We start from the raw sequence: 22,251 nt of genomic DNA, 5'->3' as shown, positions 1-22,251 counted from the left end.
CCTAGGTCTAAGCTCCAAAGGAGAGCTTGAGGCAGCCAATCCGAGGAAAGGTCACGTCACTGCCTCAGATCCAGAGTCATTAAGGTTGAAAAAAGACCACTAAGATCATCTACTCCAACATCCAACCCATTCCCACTGACCATATCCCTGCACCACCTCCACAGTTCTTGAACATCTCCACAGACAATGGCCCCGTGTTCCTGGGCAGCCTGTGCCAGTACCTCACTGCTCTTCATAATAAGATATTTTTCCTAACATCCAACCTGACTTTGTTAAAAGAGCAGAGCTGCTACTTACCTTTTGTTCCAGTGTTCTTTCCAATGCATCCACCTTCAGCTGCTCTTTACGAAGGCTGGCCTGATACGCTGCTTGCTCTTGCTGAGCCTTGCCTCTCACTTGTGCAATTTCAGCATTGGCTCTAGAAAAACACAGATTCTTGTCATGTCAGGAGGTCTGCAGGAGAGGATGAAGCGTATCCAAGGATGGACTGCATGTTAAGAGATGGGCAGGGCTGCTTTCTGTGTATCTTTGAAGGCAGCCTGAGCCTCGCCCCAGAGACTTTTTGTGGCTCTTTCCCTTGCTCAGCAATCTGCAAAGCCTTTTCACTATGTCTAAAGAGAAGGGTCAAAGATACCACTCAGCAGGAGGTATTCTGTGGAAGGTTCTCAATCTGATCTCCAGTTCTCACAGACAAGATTCACAGCTGGGAAGCAAATCCAAGCCTCGCTTTACTTTAGGCTCTGATCAATGCTAGTGATGTTTTGCAGACATCTCCTGGGCTTACAGGACTGCATGCGGACTCTAGAAATGCCTACTTGGTTATTACATGAAAGCATTAAAGATGGGAACAACAACAATCCCAACTGACCTGTCTTAAGGCACAATCAGATATTCACACCTTAATGGTGGTTTATGGATTTACATGCACTTTTGTGCAAGTGCACATCACCATCAACACAAGTGGGCAAACTCAGCATAAACCCGGGGTCCAGAATTAACAAAGAGACACCTGCTCTGAATTGCACACTGTTCTGCTGACTGATGTCAGGGCAGAAACACAGCACAGGGCAATAGGAAAGCACTGGGGCACAAATATCAGCTGCAAATGGAAATATCTGAGCACAGCCCTTTGTAGCTGCACAAGTCTGGCTAACAGCTTCTTCCTCAACCTTCCCTGCCAAATACACAAAGATAAAGAGAATTTTAAGGTGCTCAACATGGACCCCTCCTGGGGGATTTTTTCAATGTGAAAACAATTCTTTCTTTAGCTATGGTCAGGAGCTGGAGCACAGCATCTGGAAGGCGGAGTTTTGGAGTGCAAGGCTCAGCCACAGAGACCTTCCTGCAGTGTCAACTCCTCGATGGGGATGTGCACAAGCAATTACCTGTCCAGTTTTTCCTCAGCGTGGATTTTGAGTGCTTGATACCTCTGTTCTTCTTTCTTTACTCGTGATAAATACTCTTGCGCACATTTCTTTAATACTTCTTCGTTCTGAAATGAAAACATTACATTACATTTAATCCAAGTCACATTCAGGTACATGTAAGGTGGCTGTCCAAGGCTGACAACTGACATGCCCCCAGAGATTTCATCTGAAGCAGTTCTGCACAATGCAAAAAGCTTCATGGTGCTTTTATTTGTGTTTGGTATCTGGCTGAAATCCTCTGTTTGAGGATTACACCACACCATGTGCTTTAGACATAATCTCTGAGTGAAGATATGGATTTCCCCGAGCCCTCAGCCTGCAAGCCAGCCCCAATATGTGGTAAAATCCAGCAGGTACGTGATATTTATTGCAACTGTACTGTTGTATACAGGAACAAGCTACTCTTTCTCAAAGAGAAAGAAAGCACAGTGGGCATTCCTGTTGTGCCTGCCCGCAGCACACTTTACTTTGTAAGTAAATCAGACTTATGCCTGGAAACAAAAAGGTGCCCCATGTGAAGCAACGCCGATTCACCACCACACGAGAGCCCTCTCAGCTTTCCTCCTAACAGGAAAGGAGTGACTCACCTTTCGAAACCCCTCCAACACTTCCTTCATTTTTTCATATCTCCTGAAAAGATCTGCCAGGGATTTCTCCACCGAGTTCAGATCTGCCAGCGCTTGCTCCTTCTCCACGATCAGCTGCTGAACAGTGTGATGGGAGACAGACTTCTCTCTCTGCTCGTCCTCTGGTAGAAAGAAGATGGGGGAGAAAAAAGAAATCAATATGAACACTGATTTCACGATCATCTATAGTTTCTACTACACTGTGCTCTATGCTGTATGTTAGTTAGTCTGCAGAAGATCCAAACGTCACTGTTACTCAAAGAGAATATCATGTTTTGGAAAAAGCTTTCTAAATACAGTGATAATTAATTACTGTAACAATGGGGAAAAAGGTGAAAACATCTTCTTACAGATGATTTATTTCACTTGGACCTCTGCTGCTCCCACGAAGGAGGTACTGGATTCACTGGAACAGGTTGCCCAAGGAGGTTGTGGATGCCCCATCCCTGGAGGCATTCAAGGCCAGGCTGGATGTGGCTCTGGGCAGCCTGGTCTGCTGGTTGGAGACCCTGCACATAGCAGGGGGTTGGAACTAGATGAGCTTTGTGGTCCTTTTCAACCCAGGCCATTCTGTGATTCTGGGATTCCTCATTTGCCAGAAGAGGCACAAGCTGGAGGAGATCACATGCAGCAGTACTTCAAGCACAGGCAATAAATTATTTGCTGCTTCTGACCCATGTTGTGATCTCCCACCATCTTTTCTAACCCCATACAAACTTGCCACTTCATTTCATTTAGCCCAGCTCAAAATTCTCCCCTCGGAAAACTTTGTAAACTTTCCTTCTTAGGAGCTCTGCAGACAAATGCCAGGAAGGAAAGCTGACTTTGGGCAGAGCTGGTTTGTGGAGAGTATCTTCCAAGCTCAAAGAGTGTTTAACTGCATGTGAGGCAGGGAGGGTGTGAAGAGTAAAACAGGATTCCAAATCCACATCTAAGACAATTTTTTTCAAAGTAATAAATTAGAATAGCTTATAACAGTAGGAAAAAAGCACCTGCCATTGCCTACTTGAGTGGTACACTGCTGGCTGCAGATCCTAAATTAAGATTTTTATGTCTCTGTTTTAGGGGCTGCTTTGAACGATGCTGTTATGAGATACGCTCAGAGAAATGAGCAGCTTTACGTTACTGTTTTCTTATACCTCTGACGGAAATTAAAACGAAGGAAAATGTTCTCCCATCTAAAAAGCAGCTTTAGAATGTACAACCTTTCATTTAAGCCTCCTATGCTCTGAAATATTTTAACGGGTGTTTAGTTTTTCCCTCAAAGAGAGAAATGAGCCTGAATCAGAGAGTATTTCATGGTGTTGGTCAACCCTGAAATGTCAAAGTTCATGCTGTGAATTCCCAAGCTGCAGTTCACCTCTTCCTTTTGCATACTCAATCTCTTTGTAGTCCTCTGTGTTTGTGCCAGCCCAGCAAAGCCCAGGCAGTGACAGACAAACACCTTTGGGATGGATGAACCAAGGAGTGCAGAGCCCTGCAATGCCCCATTGCTCTGATAACTCTTCTCCCTTTTGACTACTTGAAGGCAACTACTCTCTGAAGTTATCATTTAGCCTTAAGGAAAAGGCTGCTCGGTGGAGCTGGGCAGGCAGCTCCAATCTCAGCTAACCAGTTACAGCCACTTATTTCTACCTTGTTTCTAAGGCAGTTTATAAAGGCTATGTGATCAGAATATTTCAATTAAATGGCTTCCATGTCCATTCCACACACTGCCTGTGGGTCACCACCACCACGAGGATGCTCAGGACTAAGGATGTCCAAATGGACAGAGTGAGGCCACCACCACAACAGCAGCAGATCCGCCCCGAGGCTCAGCACAGCGTTATCACATAACTGAATGGGAATGCAGCAAACGGAGAACAAAAGCAAAAGAAAGGAAAAATGCAGAGTGGTGGTGTGAAAGTTGGTGAAAAGCTTTACTTACCGGGCTTGCCTGTTTGTTTTTGCAAGCAAATAGCAAGAAGCAACGAAAACGGAAGCAAAATAGAAAATCAGGAATTGTTAGGAAAGCAGAAAATAAGTAATGCAACAACCCGTAATGCACAAAGCATAACATTTGTTTGTCTTCATAATGAAAAGTTCATTATGTCTTTAAGCTTACAGGTACACGGATACATTTTTTTAGCAGGAAAACAAGAGAAAAAAAAGCCCAACATCACAAATCCAACAGTACAAATAAATCTACAACAAGGATTTTGGAAGGGGAGGAGGTGAGTGTGACTGAGGAGTGTGCATGGGCTGCAGGGTGAGCAGGGGCCTTCGTGAGCTCAGCCCAGGCTGCAGCACAGCAGCATGGCTGTCCTTTGTGTGCCCACCCTCAACGGGCAGGAGACTGTCTTAGGGGCCAAGTGTGAGGAAGAACAGTTAAAGCAGCAGGAAGAAACGATGCAGAGATGCTCATAGGGATCTGTGCACTGACAGCGTGCAAGCTCTGCCTGTACAGCATGAGACTGATTGTACGAGCTGAGGTGGGTTAACACTGGGCTCTGTACATGACAGCAATAAGAGATCTACTCAGCCCTTGAAATCAATGGCAATGACAGCTTGCAGGGCAAGTTTTTGGTGCTTTATATGCAAACACATCCACGGTCTTATTCCATTAGTACGAAATATTTTCAGTGCTCGCTCTGCAAACACACGACAGCCTGTAGAAGCTGAGCAGGATCGCTCAACCACGCTGAATATTCATTAAAGGGATTTGTGAAATTGGTTCACTTGCAATGCCCTCCTAGCAGAGGGCTCTGTAAATAGCTCAGAAGGGTTAGATCATAAATAGAAAGAGCAGAGGCATTTCTTTAGTGAAAATGCATATTTTGCTCCAGCAGGGAGATGTTAGTGGGATAACAGATCAGTCAACTATATGCAAATAGCATGCAGACAATCACTTCCCTCACAATGTGGCATTTGGGTAAATTCTTTCGTCAGAAGGGACAATAATTTACAGCAAATGTCAGGAGAAAGTGGGATAATTAGATGGAAAATTTACACGAAATGCTGGGAGAAGCAGCCTCACATTTATCATGCTGTAAAATTTGCATATTGCTCTAATTAGCACATGCTTTCTGTGTCGCTGCTGTTGTTTCAGTTCTTTTGAAAACGGATGGCAAATTGTGTTATTTACAGCCACAGCTCTTAAAAACTTGCTGTACATCGCTTGGAAGACTCCGACTGATACTTTGAATTAGAAGTTTGAATTTGTTTCTATCTCCTCAGTGGCCAAAGGCCCAATGCTTTAATATCCTTGATTTCTTTAAAGAAGATGAATTGGCAACTGCAGAATTTGTGTCATGCATGCCATGGCTGTGCTGTTGCCTTAGAATCTCTGTTCCATAGCTTCTCATTGCACTACAGACTTACAACTTATATACATACGTTTAACCTGTTTCTTGAAAAAGAATTTGGGTTTGCAGTCAGAAGAAAGTTCTGTTGCTAGCTGCATGCAGATGCTTGGGGAGAATGGGGCAGTCCTGTGTCTGTCCATACAAATGGCCATTGAAGCTGAAGAACTCCCTGCAGAGTTCCTGGGCAGCTCTGCACAGGGTAGATACAGGACCTACATGCTGTAAGCACTCATATCAAACTACTGCTTAAAAAAAAGAATCACTTGACAGCAGTAGGACACATAAAATAGAAAAAAATGTCCCCGGTGTTTGAAGAAGAAAATTACATTTTGGAGACTGTGACCCTGATTCTTTGCCACACTTGATAATGTCCATAATCATGCATGAAGCAGCACTAGAATACACTCAGTGTAAAATAAAGGGAATCAAATTCTTGGCATAGTCTGACCACTCCTGCCTTAACACTTGTATGATGAGAATGACAGAGGTTACGTCAGAAAGCAGGCAAACCCATTCAGGTTTACACACAAAAGGCAACGGAGACAGAACACTGTACAGAGAACAAAGCACACACGTGAAGACTTATTTCTAGACCCTTTTTTTCCTTTTCATGGAAGGAGGTTGGGGTGCCTCCCATGGGCTGTGAAATGCAGGAAGGCAGCCAAGCAGCAGGCACTGAACAGCCCCCCCACTGCTCTCCTTGGGCAAAAATAAGCAAATCTGCTACAGAATTTAAAGAGAACTCAAGCATCAAATGCTAACAAAACAATGTAGAAGAAACCAACAGCTTGGGGGTTATGCCACACAGGCCACGAGGAACTGCCAATTTTAGAAGGGCTAAAACATACATATATATTAGAACTCAATAGCTGTGATAAAAACCCTTCCTGTGTTAAAACCCTTTTAGAAAGATGCACAGATGCCTTTTGTGTTGCAGGCATGCAGTGCTCTCTATGACAATTCTCCCAGAGGAGTGAGAAGAAAAATTTCTTGACTTCTGCAATAGATTGTGCAAATAGCTTGGAGGACTTTATGTCAGTAGCTGGGGAGGTGGATTGGGCACTCACAATCTCAGCTGGGATTGAAGTTAATCTCGGTTTTGGTCCAACCAATGCACTTAGCACAGATAATCCCTGTTGTTGTAAAGGGCTAAGTTTGGTATCTCCTGTTAAACAGCTGTGAGCGGATGACTACAGGGTTTTCAGGTCATTTTATGTCTCTCCTGGAGATACCTGTAAATGCTGGGCAGTGTTTGAACATGTTTCTCATGGGACACCTTGCTTTGACACAGAAGAAAAAGCCCTGACCTTTCTGTATTACCTGGACTGCCTCGGGGTTTATTTCTGTAAAATGAAGCACCAGCTTCACATCACCACCTGGAAGCACACAATGTGTCCTCAGATGCATCCCAATTCCCAGCAGCATGAATGGGTGGAGCTTGCATCAAAATGAAGCCCACAGACTTAAATCCCATTTCTATGCCCTCTTCAGAAAATCAGAGTGCAGGACAGCATTTTTCACGGCAGGAACACCTACCTATCATCTGAGCAATCGTCTTCTCATATTCTGAAACTATTTTCCTATAAGAAGAAAAAAAGAAAAAAGAAAAACTTTTGGCAAACATCATAATAGCTAATAATTACATGAAAATAATGCTACTTAATAACTGAACTATGGTATAAAATACAGATAGAGATCCTGCTCCACGCTTTTATATGCTCTTTATTCCTATGCAACAAATAAAATTGGCAGCTTAAACGTTGCTCCTGCATGGGGAGGGAAAAGGAATTACTTTGAATCGTACCCGAAGTACATTACCGATCTCAGTTTAAACATAAACATAATTGCATCAACCTAATTTCAGAGTTGCATCGAGTCTCCTTTTCCCACTGCCTTCTTCCATCCCCTCTTTATTCTCTGTGTCCGCTCATTTTTAATGTAAACATTAACAAAAGTTATAATTGGTAGGCAAGTAAATCCAACAGGAGTACAGCTGGCCCCCATCCAAAATATATCCACTCTTCCACTCTCCAAACGTGAAGAAGTGACCCACCAGCACTTAAAAACAACACAACCAAAACATTCAGCTATGGAGCACAAAGCCCACCGTGTCCGATTTCACACATCTTTTGAAAAACAGAGGGGGTAAAATGTTACTTTTAAGACTATTTTATTTTGCAGACTCGCAGTAGGCTTTGAGTTTCCTTCTTGAAAAGAGGTTAGCCAAAATAAGCAGATTAAATGTGATTTAGAAAGATGATCCATCCCTTTCCAGAGCCAAATAAAGCTAATGAAATGGGACTAGCTTGATCTGTGCTTTGATTTGTGAGCCACATAGGATTGCCTATGAAAAACAAAATTACTGTACGCTTCATCTGAAGTGAATATTCCAAATAGCCCACTGGTATTTGAATACATATTTTTTTAAGTCTTTGCTCGCTTTGATTTGCTCCATTTTAGCTAAGTCTGCTGCAGACAGTGAGGTTGCAGTAAGAATAAGGGGAAATCCTGGGACAAAAGTCAGTGAGGAAAGGAGAAAGCTGTGGAGATCCCCCAAACCCAGAGCAGCAGCACCAGCACTGCATGTGTGAAATCTGGATCACAAACAGACCCCAGGCAGTGGGATCATTTTCACATAAAAGGTAAGCAGCAGGGATTTGAAAGCCATGTCGTGTCGCTGTAATACCAGCCACCTTCAGGAAGTTTGATCATTTTAGAAAATGAAGCCAAGGATCAATGACAACAAGTACAACACTAAACGTTGTTAGAACATCATACAGCTTCCCAGCCTGGGCTGCACCATAGGCAGCAAAGTCAAAGATCCATTTCTTACTTTCATCACTATGTGGACACTACAGTGTCACAGTGATTTTAATACTATTTGATTTGGAAAGTGAAGTTCATCACAAAGCTCTCTTTCTCTCAAGCAGACTAAAGAAAAGACATTGCAGGTGGGGAACCTAAGGATGCTAACCATGTCATTCCTCTCTGTGATGGAGCACTCAACTTTGAGATGTTAAATAGGCTTAATTTCTTATATTTCAGACCTTTGGTCTACGTATTATAATCATGATTTACAGTTTTATAATCATGAAAACATAGAAATCCCAAGCTACCTCTCGAAAGATCTTCTGCTTGACATCCCGCACAGAGGTATGATCAATCAGACCTCCAACAAACCATGTTTAAACATATCCAGTCTGACTCTGGTTCTACCTTGGGCTATGGCACAGCCCACCACTGGCTGTTTGATACGTAATATCATTATTATAACTTCTCATTCAGCTCCTCTCCTCCAGAGTGGAATCTCCTCCACACTGACATTTTGCTGGAAACTTGGCTAAACTCGGGAGGTAGAACAAGGAGTGTTTGCATAAAGAAGCATTGCTTCTCCTTCTGCAAAAAAAGTTATTATGCTTGCAACTCGATAATCCCAGCCTTTCCCTTCATTCCTTTCTTACAATTATGTTACGTCTAATTTCTGCATCTCTAATTTACCACACATGAACTGTTTCAACATGTAATCTTCCCAATGAAATCTCGGTGTATACATGCACATTTCATCATTTTGAGACAAAATGACTTTTTCCCCATTTGCCTGTTGAAAATTTGGCTTACATAAGACTTTTTTTTCTTTTTTTTCTTCCCAAAATCAAATCTTATTGAGGACATAGACACAGAAGCAAATTACTGCGAGGTACAGAAAGGAACAGATCCTACAGTGTGTCAGATGCTCTGTCTCTCTGCTCTCTTTTCATTAAGGGATAAGCAGCCTCTGCCAGTGTCTGTTTGCAGCCAGCAGGCGTGTGTACCCTGGCAGCCTCCAGAAAATAGACAAAGTACTGCACTGGAGTGTGCGCAATGAACTCTGAGTCATTCTTTACATAATTCCTAGGTTTTCTTCATTCCACGTTTTGTTTTTTGGATTTGACTGCTTGCAGCAGTTCCTTTCCATTTTGCCTCATTATGCACTGAGAGAGCTATGCCAGGGCTTTGGTTCCTTTCCCAGGCGGGGAGCAAGAGAGGTGAGAGAACTCAGCGGGTGCTGGGAGATGGTTCCTCTCAAAGACATAAAGGGGCTGCCCTCGCCTTCTGCAGATGCCTCTCTTAAGATGCATTGGCTCAGAGCCCTGTGTGCTCCTCTATTCAAATCTGCCACGTGTGACACTTGGCACCTCTGCCAGTGCTTCTGATTTGTGCAGCACAGTGTTCTTTTACCCCTGTTCCATCAGCACAAGTTTCCTGGATGCCAGCAGGAACTGCAGGTGCAGATCACCTCTCAATACAGCTTACTGGCTTTTGCTTTAAGCTACCTACGTCCTTAACTCTGGGAAGAAGCAGGTGCTAAAACAGAAAATTCAGTCTCAAAAGGCACCATGGAAATTATAATTTGAAAGATAGATGCTAAAATAATCTGTCTGATCTCTTTTATTTATGAGTTAAGGACAGAGGTAGGGAGAGAGCCTGTCTGTTTGAAGACAGAAAATAATAGGCTTTAAAAATTCCATAGTATACTCCTACAGAGTCTCTTTTAAAACTGATGACTTTCTCAGATTCAGGTCAATGAATGAGTCAAACTTATCTGTATGTTGTTCTTATGGCATTACCACTGTATACAAAAAGAATGGCTGAAACCCTCAGCTGACTAGATGGCAAGCAAAAGTGATGCTTTGAGCAACTTTATCCACTATAGTGACTTTGTTTATCACTTTTGCAAATGGCAGAGACCTTGGCTGGGAAGAAAGGCCAAACCAGTTATTATCAGTTTACTGTTATTTAATGTAATAGAGACAGGCTTGCAAGGAGAAATGGAATATAATAGATCAGCAGATACAACTAGAAAGAACTGAAAAGTTCAGGGTGTTTCTGTCAGCTCTCAAATTGGGTAGCAAAATCCAAGATAAACACTGGTTACCTGAAATCAAGTTTAGTGTGTGTGTTATAATTAAAAATTCTGTTCAAAGAGAAGGAAGTTGAAACTCTTTGAAAGTCAACACTCAAAGGCAAGAGCGGCTCCTTTGCAAGAAATGTTTTCCTACCGGCAATGGGGTTTTTGTTCTTTAATGTTAAAGAATCTTTTTATAATAATCTCCTGAAGGGAGCCTCTGCTGCTCATACCTGTATTCAAACCTTCACATGCTTTTTTCTGTTGGCAAAACTCCTCGTGGAAAGATAACTTTAAATTAGCAGACAAACACCTCTACCAACACAGCAGGCACAATCATTCAGTCAGGCAACAGAAACACCACAATGCAACCCATGTGAGACTTCACAAGTAGGGGAGCAGCACAAACTGGAGAAAACTCTTTCCTTACTGGACTGGACTAAGACCCTTTATCTCAGTACAGCAATGTAGAAGTTCACAGTGATTACCTTCAACAGGTTTAGGATCAGTTTGAAGCCTGCAGTTAAATATAACCAACAACTTTAGTTAGCCAAAGATCTGTACAGTCACAGCACTCTGTGTGCTGTCCACAGCCTGAAATGAGACTACACTGTTGTGATTAGTGACAAGTGAATAACTCACCTCATTTCCATCACTTCCCTTCTGCTTTCTTCATATTTCTCTTTCCACTCAGATACTTCTCTTTCCTTGGCCACAATCTGAAACAAGGAAAAAGAAAAGTGAAAAGAAGTGATCCATTGAGGAGGAAACAAAATAAGTGTACAATGTATGGATATCAAATTCTGATTGATACAGGCACAGTTTCCAAAGGCACAATGGGTTCAAATACAAGCGTGCCTGTTGATTTACAGACTGTAAGGTGCAATTTTAAGAAGTTCAGGTGTGAAATCACGATCATTTAAAAACACTTCACACAATGCCTGATTTGGAGCCAAGACTGAAATAATTTTATCCGTGGCTTTGGAACACAGTCCCATGATTTGTCCTCTACGGGGGGTTCTATTGCTTCTGCGTCCATATGTAGGGCTGACTATCCATGAGATTTTATACTTGAAGGACTGCGTTCCTTTGTGCTCCTCTCATTCACACTGGAATGGTTAGACACTGGAATGGGTTTCCTAGAGGTAGTTGATGTCTCGTGCCTGTCCACTTTTAAATGACTTTTGGATATTGCTCTTAATTATGTTTTTTCACTTTGGGTCAGTCCTGAAGTAGCCCGACAGTTGAACTCAATGATTTTCATAGGCCTCTTCCAGCCAGCATTTACATCCCAAACAAGTAGCACTTACAGCATAACACCTTTTGCTTTGGTAGCCTCCAGCGTGGGTTTAGAATTTCTGAGAACAGTCTCAAGCATGGTAAACATAATAATAATATGAAGAGTTTGGGAGAAAACAGAAAAGGAGGAGTCCACAAGTGCCACATATTTCCTATTCCCAATTCAAAAAAATTACCTCTGCTCTGGCAAGTCGTAGTGCAGCATCCAAGTCTTGCTGGGGGTAGAGAAGACTCGTGGTGCCTTCTGCATCCGAAGCGCCGATCCGTGAGTACAGCACACTTTTAGAGATGGAAACATCTGCTGGGATAGCAGGTTCTCTCTGTGTGTTTGTTTTTTTTTTTAAATACAAAGAAATGAGCCATTAAATACATGTTGTGCTGACGTTTTCTGTGTGCTAGGCACGAGGGTCTTGAGCTAGGACTGAGAGCCAGTGCACTACAAAACTGTAACAGCTGTAGCATTGACAGGAACATTTCAATACACATTTAAAATTCATAGTAAGCATTAGGAGAACCAAATTAGCCTTACAGAGAGAAAATAAAGATAGTGCATCATCCATAATATTTTAGGGGCTTACTTTACTACCTCCTGATACAGAAATGTCATGAAAGCATCCACAAGAAACACGTGTCAGCAGAGGAAATTAGAATGGGAGGCAGAGAGCTCGTTAAGGGGAATTCTGCTTCCATAAAAATAGATGAGATTAAAAAAAACAGAAGCGAGGAGATGTCTATCTTCCTAGTTTCCACATGCTGATATATTCTGTCACAAACAGTATTTTGTAAGAAGTGTGAATATGCAGCTGCCATTCCTGCCCCACTGGTTATTTAGCATGCAATTAATATGTTAAATGAGGTTTTGTTAGCAGCTGCCAATCTTGTTCGTGCCGATGGTCAAAACTGGGTCAGAAGGATACAGAATAAGAAAGAGAACCCAAAAGAGCCAAGTGAAATTGAGATGCCTGACCCTGTGAACACTCTGTATGTAAACAACTCACATCACAGTGCATTAAAAAAAAACAAGGAGTTTATAAACACCCGCATCTTGAAACACCACATCCAGCACGCTGATGGCCTGGATATGAATGTTTTCATGCTGCAGCTACAGCATGAAAACAAAAAGCTACACCTCCTCCCCTACAGCACTGCCCTCAGTGCAGACTTTCACATTTATCCCATGAATGGTTCACTTGCTCACAGCCTTTCTCACGTATCCCAGGACAGCAGAAAGGATCCAAAGCCACAGTTACTCTTTTGCAGCCCTTTCTGAGCTCCCACAGCACACCTTACTGAAGAAGCTGTCCTAATGACACATAATGCTCACACTAGGAAAACACAGGAATAGATGTTATGAGTTCCACATCTGTGAGCAACGTGCTGAAACCGTGCCAGCAACACTAAAAGACGAGACAAGAAAATTTAATTAGAGCAATAACAAGCTCAACAGCACTTCAAAACACCATACTGAACGTCTGTTTACATAGGAGACTTGTCAATTTGCTCTCTATCCTTTGTTCATTTTTAAACATAGGAATCATCTGACTCTGTGCTTGCAGCTGCAGGCCATTCCTCTCTCTTTTTGTGACATTTTACCACATGCACCAACTATTGATTAGTTCCAACGACAAGGAGGCACAACCTCCAACCCGGTGGCTTTGCACAGTGCAGCAAAAGGCAGCACAGGATCTACCAAAATTACACATCTTGCATTCTTCAGATTTCTCCTGATATACAGTGACAGTATAGGAAAAAGCACATCTTGGGCACAAGCTCAGTCATCTCTGTTTTTGCATATATATAAAAACACATGGTGCTGCCCACAGATCTCAGTAGAACAGGCAAGAAACCAGACCTCTGCTGCTGAAATTCAGTATTCCAGCTTCAAAAAATACACTTTATTTCCTACTCAAACCCAAAGAGGAAAACTGAGAGACGACAAAGAGCCAATAGAGCATCAAAGCTGCCCTCAGAAGAAAGGCCATCCTGCAGCTCAATCTGTTGAACCACACATATCTTATTTCAAAAGCCTCCTGCCATGTGAGCTGCTGGGTCTCATGAGGAAACTGCTGGGAAATATTAATTGTGGCAATGGAAACACACGTTTCCTTAAGCTCCTGTAAAAACTTTTGGAAGTAACTGTCAATATGGTGAAGATTTTGAAGGGAAAAAAAAAAAGCACATTTCAAGAATTTAATACAAATTTAGCAATTTTTGTATATCATAGAATCATAGAATGGCCTGGGTTGAAAAGGACCACAATGCTCATCCAGTTCCAACCCCCTGCTACGTGCAGGTCCAACCAGCAGCCCAGGCTGCCCAGAGCCACATCCAGCCTGGCCTTGAACGTGGATGGGGCATCCACAACCTCCTTGGGCAACCTGTTCCAGTGTGTCACCAACACCTTACTAACATGGATTTTCTCATTCTCTCCTGCAGTTGAGTGAATTTTACAAAAGAATTATTAGTGACATATAATAAAAGCTTAATATTTCCCCCCAAATAACTATGTAAAAGCTCTTGGAACTGAACCAGCTCACAGAAACACTGGTGTGTACTGACCCAACCAGCATTGTCCTGACTCCGGAAGCAGGGCATGCAAACCCCAGCTGGGTTGGCTGGCTTCTTTCCTTGGCAGGAGCATAACTAACCCTCTGTCACAGTCTCCAGCACTGGTCTTATTGGTTTTATCTAAGAGCCAGTTTTACAAACTGATGGCCAGTTTCCTATCTGTTATTTTCTGCCTTCAAATATTCCTATCATCTGAAAACAAAGTGGCTCAATAGGATGACAATATTAACTCAAGTAACTTTGCCTACGCTTTAAATTCAATGCCTAACTGCCAAGAAAGTAAGCAGTTAATTGGGGTAATAATAAGCATAGGGATTTATAAGTCACTGAACCTCACACAGAAAGATTAGAGTCTGCAGGGGAATTACTACGAGATGTAGGTCAGTGTGATCTTAGTGTAAATATTTGAGAGCTCAATGCACTTCCCCTGCACTTCCCAGCACCTTGCACAGAAACCAGATATCTGATCAGACAGAGAGTAAATGCATATTGATTAACCAGCTGTGGTGATCTCACTTCAAGAAGGTCAGAGTGAAAGAAAAGTGAGGCTCTGCAATGAAAATGATACATCACTTTTATCATACTGTTTAGGGGAATATGTATTTAGCCTTGCTGAAAATGAGTGTGAGTGCTGGCAAAGGGTAAGCTAAGTGCATATCAAACGATCCTATCTTGTAACTAATTGATGTGTGCACACAGGTCGATGGAAGCATAACAAGCCTAATTTATGCCTGCAACTTTATAGAAAAATGGTGATAGGACATAGTAATGTGGACTGTTTATGCTTTTTATCCAACCTGTAATGGTTCAGTAAATGCTAACCTTAGTTATAAAACGTGAAGAGAAGAACTGTGGGCAGCCAACCAGAAGGGAATCTTGCCAGATAGTGTCCGAATTTAAGTCACTGCAGTCATCTGGTGGATCCTATTATAGTTAATCCAGGCCTGACCAGTCACTGCAGGTCATAAGGGTTGCCACCACAGGCTCATTTAATATCAGCCATCTCCCACCTAAACAGTAAAGTTATCCAGGGACAAAAGGCTTTCCTAGCCTAGCATGGCACCCACGTTGTTCAACCAAGAATGCCCCTGTGGCTGGACTGAGACAGAACTTTGTGAATGTCCAGCTGCTTCCAATTCTGTGCAAGAGAGTGGAGTTTTGCTTAATTTTCCCTCCTCATCTCTGCTCACCATTTTTGCTATCTTTGTTATGAAGATTAAATTCACATGAAGCCTGTCCCCCATTTCTAAGTTCCAAGAAGTTCAGAAATTTCACCAAGAAGCTACACCTTGTCATCAGCTCAAATGTTGTCATGATGCAATGTACTCTAATATTAAGATGATACAGGACTAAGCCAAAAGCTTCCTGACTTATTAATTGCCACTGTAACATAAGAAAGGTCACTGGAGAAGGATGTGCCACAGCACATGCCCCTCGTTTGGAATAAAATGACTCATTGCAGCAGGATGCTGCCATTCCATCAGCATCCTCCTCAGCTGACAGCACCTCCCAAGAAAGCCATTACCATTTTTGGCTTGACTTTTTTGTTAAAAGCACCACAAAGGACAACACAAACTAGCTGCACAACTGGCTAATCACCAAACACAGTGCATCACAGCGAGCTTTTCTGTCCTGCAGTAAAGCCAGTAAGGACCACACGCATCTCTAAAGCCATGCAATGCATCACTCTGAGGAGGCTCTAGGCAGCCTGCTAGAGAAAAGACAATTAAAGGAAAGCTTTAGATCTTCATGAATGAAACCTCATTGCGTTAGGGAGCCCTTTTCCCTCGGTAGCTCTACACCCTTGCAGATCTGCTTTCTTCTGAAGCCTGATGGTAGGGTTGACTGAACTTCTCACCTCTGTACTTGGCAGTCTGTTTCAAGCTGCAGAGACCAACAGCCAAAATCTATAGCGTTCTCATAAGGAGTAGATTTGATATTGTTTTGCTACCAAAATATTTTAGGACAAACCTTGGGGTAAAGATTAAAAAAAGCCATCTGGTTGCAGAATCTTTCTCCTGTGATAAGTGTATGCCTGTTCCTTGCCTATAAACTTGCTTATGTTAATCTTTCCATTGGTGGACAGCATTTCTGTGTGCAATACTGCTTTCAGCATGCTCTTCCATGCCACGCTTTGGTGCTTGTTTTAGTTTTCCACTGCACTCTGAGCGCCTTAGTCACCTTGTTAAAGAAAAAGCAGCACTCTGTTTCTTAGTCTGTGCACACTCACACACATGGCAGGCACAAAACAGATACCTCGGCATCTAAGGAGCGGAAAGAAGACAGGGTAATCTGCCTGGCTAACTTCAGTGCTTCTATCCTCATTGCAGCAAACTCTAACTCCTCCTGTTGAGTGTTTGGTCATCAGTAATCCACAGAAAAAAATGTATTAAGAACACAGCGAAAATGTTTAACACATGAATAAACTGAATGTTATATCTTGATGATGATGAACATGGCAATTCCTGGGTGACAAACATCCCATATTACCTTTGTTTTGAGCTTTGGTGCAAAATGTCATTTTGTGGGTAGTTTTGAGATGGCTATCTAGGCAATTTTTATTAGAAAGTAAGTTTGGATAATGTGTTTGTTTAAAAAAAAAAAAAAAGTTTTCTGCAGTTGAAGCTGTTTTTTCCAGATTCTCATTTTATGTGAATTTATGCCAGCTGCCACTCCCAATTCAACCTTTGCTGTTTTGAAGTTTCACTGTGAATATACTGGAAAATAGGTCCTGACACACAGAACTGCTCTGCAGATGGATTTGCTTTTCCTAGAAGAAGCCACACCAAATTGTGCATCAGATAGATTATTAGAGTAAATCCTAATTTCCATTTCAGCAGAATTAGGATCTTCATCTCCAAAAATGGACCTACAGATACAGACCTACTAAGACAGCACTCCACATACAGAGTCCTGTGTTCAAGCCTTATAGGGTTAGGGTTTTATAGGACTAGAGTTGTCTTTATAAAGACTTCTTCAAAATACATACATCAGTGCTGCTGGATAGATGAAACTGTTAAGGAAAATTAAGTTCAATTTTATGTATTGCATGAATTAAATTAAAATATTTCTCTTCCTTAGTTTCCTGAAAGGCCAAAGTTACTTTGGAGAGAAGCCAATCATTGCTTTCTTGCTTTCTTTCCCATCCCCCAATCCAAGCCATTCCCACCCCTTTCACTCAAGGTAAAGCATTCTCTACAGAGCGTAGACAAAGGAAAAGAGAAATTTATATTTCTGCTACAAACCTGAAGTTTTTGAGCAAATACTGGGGGGTTCTTTTCAGCTAAGTCAGGATCTAGATATTCAGGTTGATCACATATTGATGTTTTCTTAGATATCCTGTTGAGAAGAGCATCAGCAGAGACAAAGGAGTCTTCAGGAGATGTCTGAAGGATAAGAAGAGTGTAGAATAATCAACAGAGAGTGCCCAAGCAATTCAAGCTAAAAGCAGCATGTCTGCAAATCCCTGATTTCTCATAATTTCATTCTCCATAGAAAATTCCTTTGGAGTACACAGCTCATAGATATAACAGACAAACATCAAGAATAATTATTCCCAATTTAAAAACTGAGTAAATTTTTTAAGACTAATATGAAGTTAGCGGCATTAAGACCTCTAAAATCATGGCTCTGAAGCCATGGATCACAGCACACTCTCAATATATCTACTGTCATGTGCTTTGTTCAAACAATAGCTTTTGTTCTGTTCTAATATCTCTAAATGAACCCGAAAGCTTTGAAGATGACCAAAACTAAGGGGGAAAGTGAGCAAGACTCTTCTTCCAAATCTTCTGCTGCTTACTGGAGATAAACTAAGATACATTCACAATTGTAACATGCTCAGGATAAATACATAACATGAAGCTGGACAGAAGCACAAAGAGAAAAAGACTTCAGGCACTTGAGCACCCGCAATACTCCATACAGTGAAAGCTTAGCTTGAAAACTCGTCAAGCTAATTCCTTGCAAGATGGTATCAACAGCATCGTTAAAGAATATAAATGAAGCACGGTATTAAGGTGAGCTTAAAGGAACCTTCATGTATTTGAGAACCAATGCTCTGAAGTCAGTAAGCACTGCAGGCCTGAAGTATGAAAGGGCTCACCATTCAATACCAGAGAAACCACTGAAAAAAAGTGATGTCACTGGAAGCTGAGCTGAGTTCTAATGATCAAAAAAGTGGTTTTTACATTATAAGCATCAGATGACAACAACAGAGTTAAAAGTTTTTAAGAAAATCTGAACGTCCACCTCTTTTTACCAACAGAAATTTGAAATCTTGCACCACATACAGCAGAGCAAAGCACGATCCTTATGTTTTTATAGAACACCTAGTTTATGACTAAAATATCTCCACAAAAATTGAGTTGAAGTGTAAACAACTCCGTGTAAGGGAAAAGCACTTCAAAATGTCAGCTTGGAATAAATGATCACAAGAGCATTTTAAAGTACAGTAAAATTCTTCTGAATCCCATCAAACTTTCATTTGGGTCCTACCACATGCTCCTACTAAGACTATGAGGCCAAGTTCTTGCTCTGCTTGTGAGATCCATCTGTTCTGAGTTTTATAAGATGTGAATTTTCTACAAGAAAATGGTTCCCAAACTTTTAACGTAAATTACTTACTATTTCAATCGTCTCTGGGGTTGTTCCTAGTGTCATGGGCTCTAAGTCCTTTTGTTTGGACTTGTCTGGTGACTGTAAGTGTGCCTCTTGGCTGGCAGCAAGGACTCGAGAAGCTGGATGTTGTATTTTCATTCCAGAGGATTGCTGGGCTTCAGGGTCTTCAAAACTTGACCTGAGAAAGGATTGTATGCACACTTTCAGGGTGGAGCACAAGACCTTCATCATTCTGCTTCTGGTAACACCAAAGTATGTCCCCTTCATTATTTCCACGTGTATAAATATAAACACTGTTTCAGCTCATCTTTCTATCATTCTATCTCATAACACTTTGCAATATCCTTTCAAAGCTGCACACTGGAGTCATCTAAATAAACCCAGTTCCATCAGAAAGGTTATGAACATTCCTCAAATATTTCTCACTTGCCTTTTACCCCTTTCTCACCATGACCTACATCTCTCCCAGGAAACAAATGTTCCTAAGAAGAACAGATGTCCTTAAAGAGCAAAGTTTTTGGAAAGTAAACACAACCCACACACGCTGTTCTTATGAACGAGACTCACTTTCTAGAAAATATAGCTAGGAAAGGCCAAATGAGAAGTTGCAATTAAATAGTTTCTAGATTGACATGAAAATGACCTCTGAGAATACCAGAGAATAAAAACCTAAGGAGGAAGCCACAGCCTTGTGAAACTGTTGCCACTACGACTGACTCCATTCAGTAAGAATATAAAGGAGAAATACATGTCCTCATTCCTTTCCATTGCACAACTTCTGTACCTTTGCCCTCTGTTCTCTCTCATATGTGTACACAGATGGGAATCTATTTATAAACAAACAACTCTGCAACAGAGAGGCAGAAAAGAGGAATAACTGCCTGCCTGCGTGTTGGGATGGCAACCTATTTCCCTGACATCCTTTTCCACTGCTGCCTTTCCTGGCAGTGACATACCCTGAGCATGGCGTGGTGGAATCGGACAGTCTGACGGGAGGCGATTTGACTGGGCTCTCTTGCTGTGCATCAAACATTAGGTATAAAGATTGTTTCTTCAGGGTGCTATCATCCTGCTGGCAACAGGAAGAGAAAGACTCATTAAGCAATTCAGTTGTTCTCCATTAAAGCTAATTTACTGCCTTAAGTGACCAAAAGACTTGACAAACAGCTAACAATACAGGACTGTAATCCTCCCTATGCTTTAAGTGATACTGATAAAAAACGATCCCTTTCGGGAAGAAATCGATGAAGAACATAATCTAAGCAGTTCACTCTTTGTAATGGTTCTTTCTCTCCCTCTTTGGGGTTAATCAGATTTCTGGTCCTGTCAGGCTGGAGGCATTTGTTGACTGAAAGTTACCAAAATATTCATTGAATACAATGTTATTCTCATTAGTTTATGTACTTGACATAAACCCCTGGCTTTTCTAAGTCCCCACTGGATCTCGTCAAGCTATCAAATCCATGAATTGAATGGAAAGACAAACAACTGATGACAACATATAGTGCTGCATTCCATATTTGACATTCAGTCTGTATTCTCCCAGGATTCTCTCCATCTTCTTTAAAGTTCTGCTCTCCATTTCTTAAAATAGTTCAGTAGCTGGTGTAGACAGCTCTGTGTTCTACACTGCTGGAACTACTGAGTTCCTTTTAGTCTCCAGAAAGAACTGCTATGATCCTAGCTTAAAATAAAATGGAACAAGCATATAGGATATAGGACAACACAGCACAAGCAATTTACCCCAGTTATGCCAATTTAAAAGAAACTGGATTTGCAAATCTGCTGCAGGCACTTTATAATTAATTTAAGGGGTAGTGAGGTTGATGGCATTATCAGGACAGTGCATTATAACAGGGGAATGCAAATGAATGGAAATGGGGTGAGAACTTACAGGCACAGAGGAACCTATTTTCTCCATATATTCTATTTCATATGAGTTGCCATATTCCAATTCTGCGACAGAAACAAAAAAAGAGCCATTAGATACATGCCATTAAATGATTTTTACATAAGTAGATGAGATACGTTCTCATTTACAAGGGCTGCTTCCACTCTGAATACTTCCCTATGAGATATTAAAAATAGAATATACAGAGAGAAAGCAGATGTACTTTCATTGATTTTCTGCAGTGAACCTATGACACATTTCAAGCAAACGTATTTGCCAGAAAAAAGTCTGCTTTATTAGCTTACCCAGCATTCTGCCTCAGCGCCCAGAATATTAACACAGTTCCAGAGCACTTTCAGAACAGATAACTCTCCTCCATCTTATCACAAAAAACACACTTTTCAATTATTGGTAATGTTGATACCACGTGCCTTTAAAGTATGCAAAAAGGTGTAGCAAGCTGTTATGAAATGAAATAATATGTTTCTTAATGTATATCACATAGTTCTTAATTAAGAACAACAACTGTAGTATCGCTTGAGATAAGAAAAATGCATCAAATACCTGCACACTCACTGAATAGGGCTGAGACCACAGCCCAGCTTGCTTGGCTGTGGTCACATTTTAGTCATGGAGGAAAAACCTAAGGTGGGAAGGTTTACGAAGAGCCCTTAATCTAGACCCTAATTAAAATGCAAATCTTTGCTGCTGCTCTAATTCTCATCTCCTAATTAGACTGCTGGGAATCACCAGATTTCTTTCCAATCCATTGTCATCCAGTGGTGAGCTGAGAGAGGAGGACTGATAAAACAAAGCCAGATGGAATCATAGAATCTTAATCACAGAATCAGAGAATGGCCTGGGTTGAAAAAGACCACAATGATCACCTGGTTTCAACCCCTTGCTATGTGCAGGGTCACCAACCAGCAGACCAGGCTGCCCAGAGCCACATCCAGCCTGGCCTCGAATGCCTCCAGGGATGGGGCATCCACAGCCTCCTTGGGCAACCTGTTCCAGTGCCTCACCACCCTCTGAGTGGAAAACTTCCTCCTAATATCCAACCTAAACCTCCCCTGTCTCAGTTTAAGACCATTCCCCTTGTCCTGTCACTGTCCACCCATGTATACAGCCATCACCCCTCCTGGAAAGGAGAGCATAGCTTCCTGGACCCAAGCAAAAACAAAGATTTTGTTCATTTACACCATAACTTAAAAATTGAAACCATAATTATTTGCCCAAATTCCATATTTTACCCTGTTGCCATGAGTCTAACCCAATGAACCACTTATCACATTTCCATTACAGAGAGGTCCTAGTGAACGCATTTACACTGAGATAAAAGCATGTACAAAAGTTCCTATGGATTTGAGCAGCTTTTGAAAAGCAGGGCTTGTATCAGGAAGATGAAAGCCTGTACTTGATGAATTAGAACATTTATGCTTTACAAGCAAAAGCAACCCTAAAAACAATCTCTTACATTCTTAGATTTATTTATTTTTTTTAAGTAAAAAGGATCAGAGAGTACAAGAAGTGCAGTTCCACAACCTATCTATTTTGTAAAACAACCACAAACTCACAGAAAATGACATTT

At 41.6% G+C, this 22,251-nt stretch overlaps 1 protein-coding gene across 10 annotated transcripts in view; it reads right to left on the bottom strand.

Moving 5' to 3' along the window:
- Positions 1 to 22,251, bottom strand: part of TACC2 (transforming acidic coiled-coil containing protein 2) — a 114,734-nt gene that overhangs the window by 691 nt on the left and 91,792 nt on the right. For 7 of the 10 annotated variants that reach the window (XM_085229456.1, XM_085229462.1, XM_085229455.1 and 4 more), the window contains 11 exons: positions 20,664 to 20,725; positions 19,726 to 19,841; positions 18,776 to 18,947; positions 17,395 to 17,535; positions 16,406 to 16,495; positions 11,758 to 11,901; positions 10,925 to 11,001; positions 6,934 to 6,977; positions 2,015 to 2,175; positions 1,386 to 1,492; positions 298 to 418 (listed from right to left, as the gene is read on the bottom strand). In XM_085229456.1, the coding sequence (XP_085085582.1) occupies positions 298 to 418; positions 1,386 to 1,492; positions 2,015 to 2,175; positions 6,934 to 6,977; positions 10,925 to 11,001; positions 11,758 to 11,901; positions 16,406 to 16,495; positions 17,395 to 17,535; positions 18,776 to 18,947; positions 19,726 to 19,841; positions 20,664 to 20,725 (1,235 nt within the window). The remainder of the gene's footprint in view (positions 1 to 297; positions 419 to 1,385; positions 1,493 to 2,014; positions 2,176 to 6,933; positions 6,978 to 10,924; positions 11,002 to 11,757; positions 11,902 to 16,405; positions 16,496 to 17,394; positions 17,536 to 18,775; positions 18,948 to 19,725; positions 19,842 to 20,663; positions 20,726 to 22,251) is intronic. The other 3 variants (XM_085229460.1, XM_031554539.2, XM_031554538.2) reach the window with 2 other exon arrangements.

This window comes from Meleagris gallopavo, chromosome 8 (genome assembly GCF_905368555.1).
Source record: "Meleagris gallopavo chromosome 8, MGAL_WU_HG_1.1, whole genome shotgun sequence".
Taxonomy (NCBI): domain Eukaryota; kingdom Metazoa; phylum Chordata; class Aves; order Galliformes; family Phasianidae; genus Meleagris; species Meleagris gallopavo.
This window is presented reverse-complemented; position numbering and strand designations above follow the sequence as displayed.